Source organism: Symphalangus syndactylus, chromosome 14, assembly GCF_028878055.3.
Source record: "Symphalangus syndactylus isolate Jambi chromosome 14, NHGRI_mSymSyn1-v2.1_pri, whole genome shotgun sequence".
Classification (NCBI taxonomy): domain Eukaryota; kingdom Metazoa; phylum Chordata; class Mammalia; order Primates; family Hylobatidae; genus Symphalangus; species Symphalangus syndactylus.
In genome coordinates this window covers 21,619,445-21,635,455 of record NC_072436.2, presented here as the reverse complement: position 1 = coordinate 21,635,455, position 16,011 = coordinate 21,619,445, and the positions used below count along the sequence as shown (strand labels likewise).

General features: G+C 39.3%; 1 protein-coding gene and 1 pseudogene across 3 annotated transcripts in view; one reads left to right on the top strand and one right to left on the bottom strand.

Annotated features, from left to right (window-relative positions):
* ABCA5 (ATP binding cassette subfamily A member 5) overlaps window positions 1-15,145 on the bottom strand; it is an 89,018-nt gene extending 73,873 nt beyond the window's left edge. For 2 of the 3 annotated variants that reach the window (XM_055243687.2, XM_055243688.2), the window contains exons 1-3: window positions 14,959-15,145; window positions 2,221-2,337; window positions 996-1,200 (exon numbers count right to left, since the gene is read on the bottom strand). In XM_055243687.2, coding sequence (XP_055099662.1) covers window positions 996-1,200; window positions 2,221-2,322 — 307 coding nt within the window. In that variant the 5' untranslated portion in view covers window positions 2,323-2,337; window positions 14,959-15,145. Of the gene's footprint in view, window positions 1-995; window positions 1,201-2,220; window positions 2,511-14,958 lie in introns of all 3 variants that reach the window. The other variant, XM_063617487.1, reaches the window with a different exon arrangement.
* LOC129463146 (small nuclear ribonucleoprotein G-like) lies at window positions 6,511-6,905 on the top strand (annotated as a pseudogene).
* Window positions 15,146-16,011: the final 866 nt, after the last annotated feature.

The window sequence follows — 16,011 nt, the reverse complement described above, 5'->3', positions numbered from 1 at the left end:
CCCATATGGCAAAAAATAACATGCTAATCTGTTATTTTCTACAATTTAGCACTTCATTGTTTAATCATTAATAGTATAAGAATTTCTGTCACTTTCTCCAGTTTTTGCTTTAGGTTCTCTCACAGCCACTTTCAGTTCACTGGCACTTCACTGCTTACACTGTTTTCTAGTTCATTTCTTTGTGAGAAGTGCACATTGAGAAAAAAGACGTAGGTGGCACTTTAGGTGGAGGCCAAGGGAGGAAGATCGTTTGAGCCCGGGAGTTGAGACTAACCTGGGCAACACAGCAAGATCCCATCTCTACAAAAAATATACATCTGAATAAATAAAACAGAGTTAGGGACTTAGCCATAGTCATAGTTGCAGTCTCCAAAGTTAGGTACTTCTTCAGTTTACACCACATACTTGCATAAACAAGCATGGTAAGCTGAAAAGGTGACTGCTTTATAGTCTTTATCACATATTTCTAGCTTCTTTTTTAGATTTTTTATTTTTAGAGATGGGGGTCCCATTCTGTTGCCCAGAGTAAGGAGTGCTGGATTGAAGTGGCATGATCATAGTTCACTGCAGCCCCAAACTTCTGGGCTCGCGGGATCCCCTCAGCTCAACTTCTTGAGTAGCTGGGACTACAGGCACATGCTACCACATTCAGCTAAACATTGCTAGCTTCATAATTATATGAAAGTCAGAATGAAAATGAAATAACCCATCAAAGCTTGTATCTTATACAAGTATACTTAAACTATTTTATAAATGGTCTAAGAATTAAATATAAAAGTACATAAAATATGCTTCCTACCACCAAGAATATAAATTAATGTTTCACAAGAAAAATAAGGCAACAGAATTAAATAATTTTAGTATTTTTATAAAACTATACTTTGGTGGAGGAACACATCTCTAAGTGTTAAGACTGCTATTTATTCAATAAAGCAAGCTGATAGATATTGAACAGGCTTAATATTATAAGTAGAACATATATAAGCTCACAATACCATCAGGTAGATGATCAGTAGACACTTTCTGCATGATGCTGCTTGTAATATTAGTCACTGGAGTATATCCAAGAATTAGATTAGAAAGAGTAAATTTGTCCATAGGATTAAGTTCTATATTAGGCACTTCTTCATATTTCTTATTTGGATGCATCATGCTAATTAATATTAACCAAAATAAAAAAAATAGTGGAAAAAGAATTTCCTACAATAAAAGAAACAATGTGATTACAAAATATAACAATGGCAGCAAAAGTCATCAAGATTTCTTTGCAAATAATATAATACTAAGAAAAAACAAGAAATTTGGTTGTCCTTTCTTATGAATAAAAAGTAAAGCAATTCTATCCCAAAAGAATTATTGTGCTGAACACCTCATCAAACCCAATATGCATATTAAATTACTTTTTCCTTTGCATTTAGTTTTACTGAAATATTTTAAAATTCAAGTCACACAATAAATTAAGGTGACATAAAAGATAACATTTAAACATCTTAGATTATTGACATAAAACATAATAAATTTACTCATATAATTTTATCTAAAGCAATTTACCAAACATCCCTATATGGATTCACCATAAAAATGCCTTTATTCAATTCTGAATTAGAAATCATACATTAATTATACCTAAATGTATACTATCAAAACCATACTTAATTAAATTCTACGGTCAGTTTTAGTAGAAATGAGCTATTATATCATCTTGCTGTTTAATTGTTTTACCGGTTTCAGGAGAAGATGAATAATATATTTTCACCCTTTGAAATTATTACTAGGCTGGTTAGCCAAAGTTCTTCCTTTCTTTTACCTTTATCAAAAGTAATGTATGCTGTGGGTACAAATCTGTGTCATAATATTAATACTCATGGGCAACTCAATCTAGAGTCCATAAAATATGAGGTTGTGGGGAATAAAACTCTGGAATCAAAGTTATTTTGGAATGTTAGTTCATGAAACTTACGAAACACATGCCCAAAAGCTCAAAATGAAGCACAAATGCTAGAAATTAACTAAATATAGAAATTATTATTAAAATTTTTAACATTCAGAAAGCATCAGGTAATTCAGTTATTTTTCTGTGGCTAACATGGCAAGCTTTTACTTTACAAGCAAAGAAAAATAAAATAATAAAAGTATATTTAGCAAAATAAATAATCACTTCAAGATAGAACATATCAAGCAAAATAAACTGCAAAAAAGCATAAGAAAGAGTTAACTTACCTGAACACTACTCTTTTTGGTTCTGCATTTAATTAAGTAATTCTTTAGTAGAAGTGTTCTGGTCTGTCTCCAAACTCCCACCTCTCTAATTGCAGTGGGCATGTTTTCTGAATAAACCTATTAAGGAGGAAAAACAAACAAACAAACCTGCAGCCACACAGTAAACTGCATGTAATTTTTAATGGCAAAACAAGCAGATGTTTCAGTCCCAGCTAAGATGGATTAAGCATATTCCAAGCTGTCTCTCCTAGGAAACTGGACAGAATGCATGGAGCAGCAATCCGTGGACTCTGAAAAGTAAACAAGGCATGTGAAATAGGGGAGACCAGAATTTGAAATACCACCGTATCAACAGTGGTACTTTTTCTCCTTTGATATCTCCCGAAACGCCCACAGAGGCAGCTCCAGAAGAAGGCTTAGCTTTGAATTGAGGAATGGGCAAGGGAAGTCTTAATGCTCAGGGAGAATGTAGAAATAGCAAATCTTTTTTTCTTTTCTGAATTCTCCTGTATCCCCACACGCAAGCAATCCCATGGTAACAGGGCCAGACTACAGTAAGGAAAGCCTACTGCAGCCAACACTCTGAGGCAGGAAAACCTTTCTCTCTATTCAATGGAGCTATGGTTGTAAGAGGATGAGGCCAATCCCTTTTGCTTTTCTTCTCTACCTCCTACCATTGGGCCCTGGATATGGTGGTTGCAGTCGCACAAGTGTGTAACACAATGGAGAAAATAAACACTAGCTATCTGGCTGGAGGATGGAAACAGCAGCCACAGGGAAGCAAAAAGTAGAAGGGGGAACAAATAGAAAGAGAGCTCAGGAAAGCACTCTAAAAAGTTGTTTTTAATTCCTGTAATAACTCTCAAGCTGGACATACATAAATCCAATCCTATTATTGTGACAAAGACTTGAGAAACTGAACAGAGAGACCACTGTTCAAATCCAGACTGTTCACTGCAAGGCACACACAAGACAGACCAAAAAGGTACTGCAAAAGCTTTTGAAAAATAAACTAAAATGACAACTACAGTTCAAAGAATGTGGGTAGAAACTTATGACCTGAACCTAACCTGGTTGACAGTCTGTTAAGAGAAAATATCAACATTTTCCATAGGTATTAACACAAAACTCAAAGTCTCATACAATCCAAAATTACATGGAAAATGAAGCATGTAGCAAATAGCTGTTCGGGCGCGGTGGCTCACGCCTGTAATCCCAGCACTTTGGGAGGCCGAGGCGTGCAGATTACGAAGTCAGGAGTTCGAGACCAGCCTGACCAACATGGTGAAATCCCATCTCTACTAAAAATATAAAAATTAGCTGGGCATGGTGGCATGCACCTGTAATCCTAGCTACGCAGAAGGCTGAGGCAGGAGAACTGCACGAACTCGGGAGGCAGAGGTTGCAGTGAGCCGAGATTGCGCCACTTCTGGTGGCGCCAGCCTGGGCGACAGAGCAATACTCCATCTCAAAAAAAAATAGCAACTCTACTAAGAAAATAAAGTCAAAGATACCAATGCTGAAATAATGCAGACTTTGAAATTATCTGATAAAACTTTTAAAGCAGCTATTTAAGGGCATCAGCAAACAATCGAAAGTACTCTTGAAAGCAATGAAAAATAGAAAATCTTAGCAAAGAAACAAGACCTAAAGCAGAACCAAATGGAAATTTTAGAACACAAAAACACAGTAAGAAATAAATACAAATGGAAACTTTAGAACAGAAAAACACAATAATAAATAAATAAAACTCATGGAGTGGCTCAAAAGCAGAATGAACACAACAGAAAAAGAGTCAGTAAACTTGAAGATTATCAATAGGCATTATCCAATCTGAACAACAGAGAGAAAAAAGATTTTTTTAAAAAATAACAGTGCTTCAGAAAACCGTGAGACAGGCTGGGCATGCTGACTTACGCCCATAATCCCAACACTTTGGGAGGCCAGGACGGGCAGATCACCTGAGGTCAGGAGTTCAAGACCAGCCTGGCCAACATGGTAAAACCCCATCTCTACTAAAAATACAAAAATTAGCCAGGTGGGGTGGTGGGCGCCTGTAATCCCAGCTACTGGGGAGGCAAGAGAATCGTCTGAACCCAGTAGGAGGAGGTTGCAGTGAGCCAAGATTGTTCCACTGCACTCCAGCCTGGGTGACAAAGCGAGACCTTGTCTCAAAGAAAAAAAAGAAGAAAAAAGACAACTATGGGACAATAACAAAAAGTCTAACTTTCATATGATCAGATATATAAAAGGAGAGGAGAAAGAGTACTAATGCTAAAAAAAAAAAAAAATTAAAGACTTAATGGCTGAAAACTTCCAATTTAGCAAGGGATATAAACACAAGTTTCAAGAAGGCTGGTGAAGCCCAGAAAACATAAAAAAAATCCATGCCCATACACATTATAATTAGACTGTTGCAAATTAAGACAATAAAAAACCTTGAAAGCAGTCAGAGAACAATGATGTATTACCTACAGAGAATAATAATTTGAATGAGAGCAGACTTCTCATAAGAAACTACGGAGAAACTGGAATACATTGCCGGTGGGAAAGCAAATGATTCAGATGCTGAGAAAAAGTTTTACCATATGACCTCACAATTCCACTCCTAGGTATACACATAAAAGAAATGAACATAAGGACTCAACTGAGTACATGTTCACACACATGTTCACACATGTTCACAGTAGCGCTATTCAGAATAGCAGAAAGGCAGAAACAGGCCAAATACGTATCAACAGATAAATGAACAAATTATGACATATACATACAACTATTATTCAGCCATAAAAAGGAATGAAGTGGCCAGGTGCAGTGGCTCATGCCTGTATTCCCAGCACTTTGGGAAGCCAAGGCGGGTGGATCACTTGAGGTCAGGAGTTTGAGACCAGCTTGGCCAACATGGCAAAACCCCGTCTCTACTAAAAAAAAATACAAAAATTAGCTGGGCATGGTGGTGCATTCCTATAACTCCAGCTACTCAGGAAGCTGAGACAGAATTGCTCAAATCTGGGAGGCAGAGGTTGCAGTGAGCTGAGACCGCACCACTGCATTCCAGCCTGGGCATCAGAGCAAGACTCCGTCTCAAAAGAAAAAAAAAAAAAGGAATGAAGTACTGCTATATGCTACAATTAAAATGAACGTACAAAACGTTATGTCACATGAAAGTCAGACTAAAACAGTCAAATATTATATGATTCCCTTTATATGAAACTTCCAGAAAAGATAAATGTAGGGACAGAATGCCAACTGGTGATTGTCAGAGGCCAGTGAGAGTAAAGAATGAGGAGAAACTGCTTACAAGGTAAGGAGTTTTACTTTGGAAATAAATTTTACCTTAATAAATTACTTTAAAAAATAAAACTGAATGATCTAAATCATTGTACCTATCACAGGTCCAGTATCCCTCTTCCAGGGTACATTTACCCTTTGAAGATCCTTGAAATCCTTTCTGCCTGTGGACCTCTATTGGAGCTATCTCGATTCTTCAAACAGGTTTCATTCCAGCTGAACTCAAAACAGAAGTGGTCAGAGTCTCAACTGCAATGTCCACTGCCCCTATTCAAATACACTCAACCCAGTAACCTAGGATCTCTGCATACTAAGAAGTATTGAGAAGATAGCTTGGGGGAAATAACAACAACAACAAAAAATCCTGTTAAACCTTCCAGAGAAATTGCTGTGCCTTGTTTTAAATAAACCTATCTAGTGGGGCCACTGCTGTAACTCTCCTCCAAAACAAGGACCATCTGTTCCCAGCTGGCGTACCGTCTACACCTAGATAAAGAAAACTCACAATTTTTTTTTTTTTTGAGATGGAGTCTCACTCTTTTGTCCAGGCTGGAGTGCAATGGCACAGTCTCGGCTCAGTGCAACCTCCGCCTCCTGGGTTCAAGCAATTCTCCTACCTCAGCCTCCCAAGTAACTGGGATTATAGGCACCCACTACCATGCACAGCTAATTTTTGTATTTTTAGTAGAGATGGGGTTTCACCATGTTGGTCAGACTGGTCTCAAACTCCTGACCTCAGGTGATCCACCTGCCTTTGCCTCCCAAAGTGCTGGGATTACAGGCGTGAGCCACCACACCTGGCCCATAATTTTTGAGAGGCAGTTTGTCTTTTCCAGTAAATATATATAATTAAAGTTTGGCTTAAATGAGCATCTTCTTTATATGCACAGAAGGAAGACTAGAAACAATTGTTTAAATTGGCAATGGAATTAAAGACAACTTTTATTTTCTTCATGCTTTTTTTCTATGTATTACATAGTAAAAAAAAGTAATTAAACAATTAGACATACTGTAAAAATATTAAATAAGTAAATTAAAAACAGAAAAACAAAAGCAGTCAAGAATAGAAGATACATTAAAATAAATTCTTCCGGCATTCCATTCCAAGGCATCTGTGAACCTGTGGAGTAGACACCATGAGCAAAGCTTACCCTCCCGAGTTGAAAAAATTTATGGACAAGAAGTTATCATTGAAAATTAAATGGTGGCAGACATGTCCAAGGAATATTGTGGGGATTTGATCCCTTTATGAATCTTGTGATAGATTAATGTGTGGAGATGGCAACTAGTGGGCAACAGAACAACATTGGAATGGTGGTAATGCAATGTAATAGCATCATCATGTTAGAAGCCTTGGAACAAGTATAAATAATGGCTGTTCAGCAGAAAAACCCACGTCCCCCTCTCAAAAGGGCCTGTTTTACTATGATGTAAAAATTAGGTCATGTACATTTTCATATTAGACTCTTCGTTAAATAAACTTCTGTAATAGTCAATAAATAAATTCTTCTAACAGTCTCAACTGTTATATCACATTTAGTAAAGAGTTGATAGGAAGGAAGGAAGGAAGGAAAGAAGGAAGGAAGGAAGCTGTACTCATTCAAGCATTATTTGCTACAATACAAACAGAAACACTAACCTAATGCAGCATGAACATTCTCAAGTTACTTGCCAAAACACATTGGTTTTGTAAATGCTACTAAATTATTAATCCAATTTGAATGTTGGATGCTTAACTCTTCATTTTTATATAACAGACTCATAGAGTAGATGGACCCACAAAATTTTTTGCTTTTTTGAGAACTGCTTCCTGAACTCAAGGTTGAGTCTCTAAGGGCCTTGTCTAAAGAACCTGCCCACCCACTCCACCTCTCATCACAACTTTTTAAAGCAAAACTACACCAACTCCCCAAACACCCTCCCAACACACACAAACCATCACCACCACCACCACTACTCTTGAGCTGTGTCAGTTAAAATTTCTCTTGGCAGAATTAACTAAGAGACCCACAGACTGGATGGAAGTCAAAGAAACTGAATTACATGAATGGCAACATTTAAGAAAGAAAGCGTATACATTCTTACTCTAAGCTTTCTTCTAATGTACCACACCTACTGTGCTCAAAACTTGATTTTTCTTCCTTGGAGTATGTAAAATGCCCTATTATCTTCCCAATATATTTTCATTTTCACTTAAGCTAACCAGTATCAGATTCTATTTCTTGCAAAAAGCATCTTAACCAATATTACAAAGGCACCAAAATTAACAAACACAAGAACTAATAATGCCCAAAGTAGCACAGGTTAAGAGTATGACCTCCGAAGCCAAACCAACTAAACATGAATCCTGCCTCTGCTACATACTAACTTTGAGACCTTGGGCAAGTTATTTAATGTTTTTGTGCCTAAGTTTTATTATCTGTAAAATACAGCAATAGCAGTACCTACCTCTTTAGGTTGTTAAAATGACTAAAAGAATTAATACACGAAAAGCTGAAAATGGTGACTTGTACATGGCGACTAATTATACATGTTGATCATGACTGTGTATAAAAGTATAACTAATATCCTTAAAAGAGTTAATAGAGAATATCATATTCTTGGAACAAGAGCAAGACAATTAAGAAAAAAGCAATTACAGAACTTAGAAATGAAATAACAAACTGATAGAAATAAAAAAGCACTAAAAGACGGGGTGAACTTCATTTAAAGACAAATTAGTGAGCTAAATTGAAGCATGAGTCAAAGAAACCCTACAGAATGAATTGCAAAAGGACAAAGAGAAAAAAATGATGAAAGTATAAACTCTGTCATCAAATTATACCAATGACTCAGTATTATGAATAACCTCAACAATCTGATTTTTCTTATACTCAAAATCTTTAATCATATGAAAATATTAACTTTCAATAATCTTGAGATTCAATTCAAGTTATTGAAACAAAAAAAAAACCTCTTTAGCCCATCCGATTGCTGGTTTTCTTCATAGTATGAAATATATGGTTTAGCTGTTTGATTGAAAAGAAGGAAACATTCTTAACATTAATTCTTCATAAACCTTTAAACTTTAATGTTGATCTAAAACAGAAACTTCAAAACTATAGTCAGGTCTTTGTAAACTGACCCAACAACGTACCTATTCACCCTCCTCTTTGCCTGCTGCATCCTCCAACCCGCCAGTCCACACTGTGTAAGCAGGCCCAATTTGAAAAGGGATACGGGGAATAAATAAGCAAGGACTGTTCTGCATAATAATGTAAAACTAACTCTACCCTATAAATTCTTTGCAAATGATGAGGTGCTGGGGAAAATATTTGGCTTCCTTTTTAGGTGTCAAGACCACACTGTCTCTGAGAATTAATACCTGTCTTTTGGGGAGAAGATAGAGAAACAAGATAGAATAAAAAAAGGGGTGACTACAACTCTCACTGATACGGTAATCACCAAGGCCCCTCTCTTCACCCCATCCTCCACTGTTTTGCAGGGTCTGGAATCCCAAAGGACAATACTGACTAGCCTAACAGGGAGTTAGGGTGGGAAAATTGGGATGAAGAAAGAATGTGGGAAGGCAATAGTTTTCTATATTGACGAACACCCAAAAATAAAGGGTTAATATCTTGAGATGGGAGCAACTCTTGTGGATGAAAGAATGAGGTTTCCAGAAAGAAAGGTGGAGATCCACACAGCAGAGGTGACATGAAAGTGGTGTTCCTAACAGAAGCATATATCTGAAAACAGGGCTGCAAAGTTATAAATGAGGCGTGACCAAAAAGGGGACATCTATGAAGGGTTTGACTTCTCAGGTGCCTTTTCTTGGGGTACAAGAAACCCCGTATTTAGCATGGAGCTATACATTTCCTCTTTCTATACTAAAATTCCAAAATTTTATAGCTTTACGTGATGGTTTTTGGAAGAATAAGAGAAAAACGCAGCAAAAAGATGCATGGCCTACCTCAAGTTTAACTGTTTAAGTTTAATTGCCTCTAAATGGGAACAATCCTACAGACAATATCTAGGAGTTCACTCACTAGCGGCTGAGTTAATACAAGACCAAAGCAGAATTTATATGGTTCCAACTCAAAATCTTACCAATGAAATACTTTAAAAAACTTTTTAACAAAGCCAATTCTTAACTGTTAAAGAACAATGGCACAAAGAGAAATATGGGTTCAAAATTTAAAAAAAAAAGTTATTTTCCATAGTTCCACAGCATACCTGAGAAATGTACTAAGTTTGTTGCAAGGCTTTAAATAATAATTACATGAGTTTTAAACACCTAACATCTCTAAATATTTAATCAAATTTAACTTTCCTAGATAAATAATTTTCTAGATAAAATAATTCATACTAAATCCAAAAAATTGCAAGAAAATTGAAAGACTACTAAAGCCCATCTTCCTCTTCTAATGTATTAATTGACTTAAAGACCAGGAGTTGCATAATCCAAATTTCAATATCAAAAATTAACTTCTTAATTTATCTTGAAAGTACTGGTTACTACGGCCAGGCACGGTGGGTCATGCCTGTAATCCCAGCACTTTGGGAGGCCGAGGCGGGAAGATCATGAGGTCAGGAGATAGAGACCATCCTGGCCAACAGGGTGAAACCCTGTCTCTACTAAAAATACAAAAATTAGCTAGGTGTGGTGGCGGGCACCTGTAATCCCAGCTACTCAAGAGGCTGAGGCAGGAGAATCACTTAAACCTGGGAGGCGAAAGTTGCAGTGAGCCGACATCGTGCCACTGCACTCCAGCCTGGCAACAGAGCGAGACTCTGTCCGTCTCAAAAAAAAAAAAAAAAGAAAAAGTACTGGTTACTACATTCCAAGTCCTACGAAACATATTTCACATCACTGAAAGTAATAAAAATGTACATAACCTTTAGAAATAATTGTTAGAGAAAAATTATTTAGGAAGCATGAGTTTAATTAAGAAATTTGAAAGCTATACAGTATTTTTTAAAATCTAAGGTAGTTCTACTATTGTACCTACTGCCTTTGTTAAAAGCAGTGCTTTCCTCAGAAGAGCCTCTCTCTTCCCCGCGCCCCCCCCCAAAAATCCATCACTTATCTAATGATACCATTATCTCCTTCAAATATTTTTAGCTAGTAAAACAACTCACTACACAGCAGAGGAGGTACTAAATATCTGTGGAATAAACAATCCATTTATTATGTAGCAGGTAAAATAACTTTAAATTTTTTTAATTATTTTCATATAGAAAGACCTAATTAAAAAACATATCCATGTTTATTTCTGTGAGAAACAAATTAAGATTATACCCTATAAAATAAATAAGTTGAGTCATCCTGATGTTTAGAGCCATCCTGATAACAAACGTGGCCAGTCACCTTCTTAGCATCCTTAAAAGATTTCCAGAAAGGCTAGCTGAAAACACATTCCCTACCTCCAACAAATGACTGTTAGAGGTTACTTCTCATCCACCTAAGCAGATGTAACAGAAAATGGATAGTCTGTCTACTTGGGGCTTCTAAACGTTGTTTGGCACTGAGGAAGGTTGACTTTGGAGACTGGGTCATGAAGCTTGACCTCTTAATTACTGACCTTTTTTATACATGAAATTCCTTCCTTATTTTCTTGTTCCTAGATCAGACCAGATGATGCCAGGGATAAAAGACCCCTTGACTGTGATAAAAGACCCTTTGATCATTACATCCTTAATGTGAAATGTTAAATATACCCTTCCCCAAAAAAGAAACACTGCCTATAACTAATTGAATTGCTCTAACTATGCACTAACCTTGTATGAAAAATGGTGTAACCCTGTTAAGCATCCCCAGGCCTTGCCTATGTAAAGGACCCTCAAACCTCTCCACTTTGGAGCATTTACCCCTTCCTTTAGGAGTCTGTGTCCTCCTGTGTGACCATCCTCAAATTTTATGCTCAAATAAACTCAATTTTTAATCATATTGCCTAAATGTCATTATTAACATTGACATGGAGCTGATTATCACTCCTTTGTTTTACCTCTATACCCAGTAAATATAACTGTAACTGCAGTAACTATACCCTGTCACCATTATTTATTTATATATTTTCATCTTGAACTTGACCATGAGATCCTTGATGAAAAAAACAACACTGTCTTATTTATCTTTGCTTCTCTACCACCAATGGAAATATTATAACCAGTATCATCTTACCACAGATTCCTTTATCAAGGCTTCCTGAGAGTCCTTAAAGATCAAGGATGTGCAAACTATGATGAAAGAGGTGGGGGCTAAATCCAACCCTCAGTCTGTTTGGCACAGCCCATGAGGAACACTGCTTCTGCATTTTTAAACGGTTGAAAAAAAAAGAATAATATCTTGTGACATGCAAAAATTATATGAAATTCAAATTTCAGTGTCTATAAATACAGTGTTATTGGAACACAGCCATGCTCATTCATTTATGTATTATCTATGACTGCTTTTGTGCTACAACAGTAAAGTTATTGAGACAGAGACCATACTGTCTGCAAACCTAAAATATTTACTATCTGGCACTTTACAAAAAGAGTTGGTCAACTCCTGTAAAAAGGAAGAAGAGGTGAAGTGAGAAAAGTGGCATATTCACTTAACATTTGCTGAAGGATTTATGCATCCAACATTACGAGGCAAAAAATAAATAAAGTTAGACACTGTCACTAACTCTGCAGAGAGAGAAAATTTAATATAATGTGATAAGAGAGAAAGAGCTTGGAAAGGAGTGGAATGGAATTTCCAGGCAGAAAGAAAAGAATGGTAAAGCTAGACTCCCAAACAAAAGGGCTTGACTTTTGTGAAGAACAGGGATACTTGCCATATGGCAGAGGCATAAGGCAAAGTTAACTGGAGGAACAGGTGCTGATGTATGTTCTAGATAACACGGTAAAGGCAGGCATTGGGAATGGATTATGAAGTTTCTGGTATCCAAAATTAGACACCCTAATTTGTGCACTCATATCTTTCCTCTACTGTACTTTTCACACCTACGAGTCATGTTTAATTTCCTAGCAATCACATATTTCACTAGTCCATCACTCTCCCAATCCCCAAATCTCCGAAGCTTCCATCTGTAGGATCACCCTCAGATTATGACCTTGAATCCTACTTTACTGAGAAAACTGAAGCAATTAAAAGAGATTTCCAAAATCCACCACAAAGTAATGTTATGCATTTCAACAATGTGCCATTTCAACCTAAACTGAAGACTGATTTCATTACAACTCTGAACCACAAGAACTTAAATGCAATCTGGTATTAGCTATACTTTTAAACTAAGATTTTTTTGGAATGAGAAATTAGGAACATATCTGGCATATGAAATAAACTCCTGCCTAGCTACATCATTTGCTTAGCAATCGATAAAATAAAAGGACTATAAAATATGCCTTTTAACTTAAAAAGGGATAAATTATAAATGCCCTCATCTTCTCTATTGCTTTAAAATTTACTGAAAGGTGGTGCAATAATAAAACAAAATGTAGTCAGGTGCAGTGGCTCACGTGGCAATCCCAGTGGGAGGACGGCTTGAGCCCAAGAGTTCAAGATCAACCTGGGCAACATAGAGAGACACTGTCTCTACTAAAAAAAAAAAAAAAAAAATAGCTAGGTGTAGGGGCACGCAACTGTGGTCCCAGCTACTTGGGAGGCTGAGGTGGGAGGATCACTTGAACCTGGGAGGTCAAGGCTGCAGTGAGCCAAGATCCTGCCACTGCACTTCATCCTGGGTGATAGAAAAAAAAAAAAAATGCTAGTTGTCAATATAATTTAACCTAAATTTTATGACAGTGTTTCTTGATGAAGGAGAAAATAACAATGCAATGGTACACGGAGGACAAATCATCCAATAAATTTTCTTATACATAATAGGTTCTTAAAAGCTTGCCCTTAAAACTATTTTTAATCCAACTAATTTACATACTAGAAAAGTTATGACTTAGTACAATATCATAAAATTCTTTTATGCAATCACCCTCTCAACTAAACTCAAGGACAGAGATTATAAATTGTATTCATATCGGTACTCTTGGCACATAGTATAGTATCTGGAATGTAAAAGGCATGCAACAAACCAGCCTGGGCAATATAGCAAGACTTCGTCTCTGAAAAACAAAAAATTAGCTGGGCGCAGTGACACACGCCTGTAGCCCCAGCTATTCAGCAGGGTCCCTTGAGTCCAGACGTTCAAGACTGCAGTGAACTTTGATCGCACCACTGCACTCCAGCCCGAGACGCTGTCTCTTTAAAAATAAGACATGCAATACACATAGAATATACTAATAAATTTGCTGTTATAGTGAATGTAAGATTCCCCTACACTAAATCTGTTTGAAAGGAAATACACTCAAACAACACATATGCAAAGATTAACGCCTCTTTAGTTTGATTTTAACACAAATACCCACAAAGCCCTAACTGCCCTAATAATGTTCCCTACTACGGAGTCTTCCCTAAAACACATACAATATTGCTCTCCGGGCAAACACAAAATATAATGGATAAAGCACCAGAATTAGGGTCTGGCAGCCCGGGTTGGAATCTCAACTCCATCCTTTTACTAGTTGAGACCTTAATAAGTTTCTTAACCTCTTTGCGGCCCATTCTCCACATCTGCCCAACTGGAATAACCCCCTCCAATCCTACAGGGTTGCTGTCAGAATTAAAAGAGCTAACACCGAGCCTGGCTCAAAGCTGTAGTCCAGCAAATACTTTTCTTCCCTTAGATGCCTTCGGAACGCCCTCGTAGAAAGTAAACGTGGTTATTATCTTCATTATTTTCAGACTTATTTATCTAAAACGTAAATCGAAGCCTGAGGAGCCCAGGGGAAACCCTCCTTCAGCTTAATAGCTCCAGCCTGCCTAGCTTTCCGATCCAATTAAGTATTTCCATGCCTGGAGCTCCTATCCCTGTTTTAGGATCAAGGAATTTCCCTCCCAAACTGTGTCATGAGATCTGCGCATTTTCTTCTCACTGATACTCTTTTTAACACACAAGGTAATGATCCGCGCGTAACCTCGCAGGGAAGAGCAAGCGCTCATTACCCAGCTGTTCAGACGGAAATTTACATCAATATTTGTTTTCCTTCTTTCCCTGAGGTTGCTGAGGTTGGAGCGACAGCGTCCAGGCAAAGGCAGTGTCCCGAAGTCCCACGGCCGGACCCGGTCCCGGGGGAGCCTCGCGGAGCCCCCGCCCCAGGGCCCCGACCCCCTCACGTCCGCATCCTGTGCGCTCCCACCGCATCCCCGAGGCTGGCAATCCGTGCTTCCCGGGAGCTGAGGAAGGTCTGTTTCCCTCAGCTCGCCGCCTCTGCCCCTTCCGAGCCCGCTTCACCCCACACCTGAGACGCCGAACTCCCCTTCCCTCCCCGCCGTCCCTCGCTAGCCAGCCCCTCCTCGTCCCCCAGGGACGGCTGTCCCATGCTTGCCTCAAGCGCCGCCGCCGCCAGCGACGCCCTGCTCACCTCAGGGCCCCAGCCGCAGAGCTGTCAGGCCTGGACGCGCTCAGTCCGTTGACTCAGTGCGGGTGACCCGGCTGGGATCTGTGCGAGGGCGCAGCCGCGCGCACTCGCACGCTCCTGGCGCAGGCAGAACGGGCAGCGCGCCGGCCAACTAGAGAAGCTGGCGGCGCCTAAGTCGCGCCCCGCCTCCTGCAGAGCGCACCTGAGGGCGGGGCTCCTAGAAAACGCCGCTCCGCGTACGGGCGCGCTTCAGACGCTCGGCCCCGCGCGTCCCGGCGCACGCAGGCAAGCATCGCGCCCGGAAGAGGAGCGCGGCTGAGGGTGGGGCGAGCGGTGGCGCGCGACTGTCTAGGGCCTCTGAGCCACCAGAGTCGGGCCTCGTGGCTCTTCCGCAGGGCCTTCCACGCCTGGGATCTGAGGGGATCTCGCCACGCTCTTTCTAGAGGCACGGGCAAAAACCACGGCCTCGGGTCTCAGTGGTAAACCTGCCGCCTCTTAGCGGGTGACCTTGGCCCACCGCCCTCTACTCATCTGCCTCGCCCAGTCACGTCTCCTCTTAAGCATCCTTGCCATCTGTCTCCTGGCATTTGGATGGGCCGCTCTGAACGCGTTTTGAGTCCTCCGCAGCCCCTCTTCCTCCCGCCGCAGCATCTGAAGTGCTGTGGCCCCGTTTCCGTAACTCTTGCCTCCTCTCTCCAGCCTCCTCATTCGCCCTCACACCCTGACCTGGGACGTCCTCCCATTCAGGATGCTTGTAGTTCGTGGAGTGTCCTCATCAAAGTCTGGGAATGCGGCAGATGCTGAATTTTCCAAATGGCCTGAGACACATGACATCTGTGAGAGACTGGATACTGCACTTACTTTGCTAAAAATATAATCTAGTGTTTTGAGCTTCATTACCCAAAGTGACCTAAATGGGGTCAAAAGTTATTAACACTAACATTACATATTTTCCTCTCCAGGTTTCTGTATAGTCACATTCCCTTGCACAGACTTTTTTTTTTCTTCTGTCAATCCTGTGTACATCACGTATTTTTTTTTTACTTGTCTTTGTTT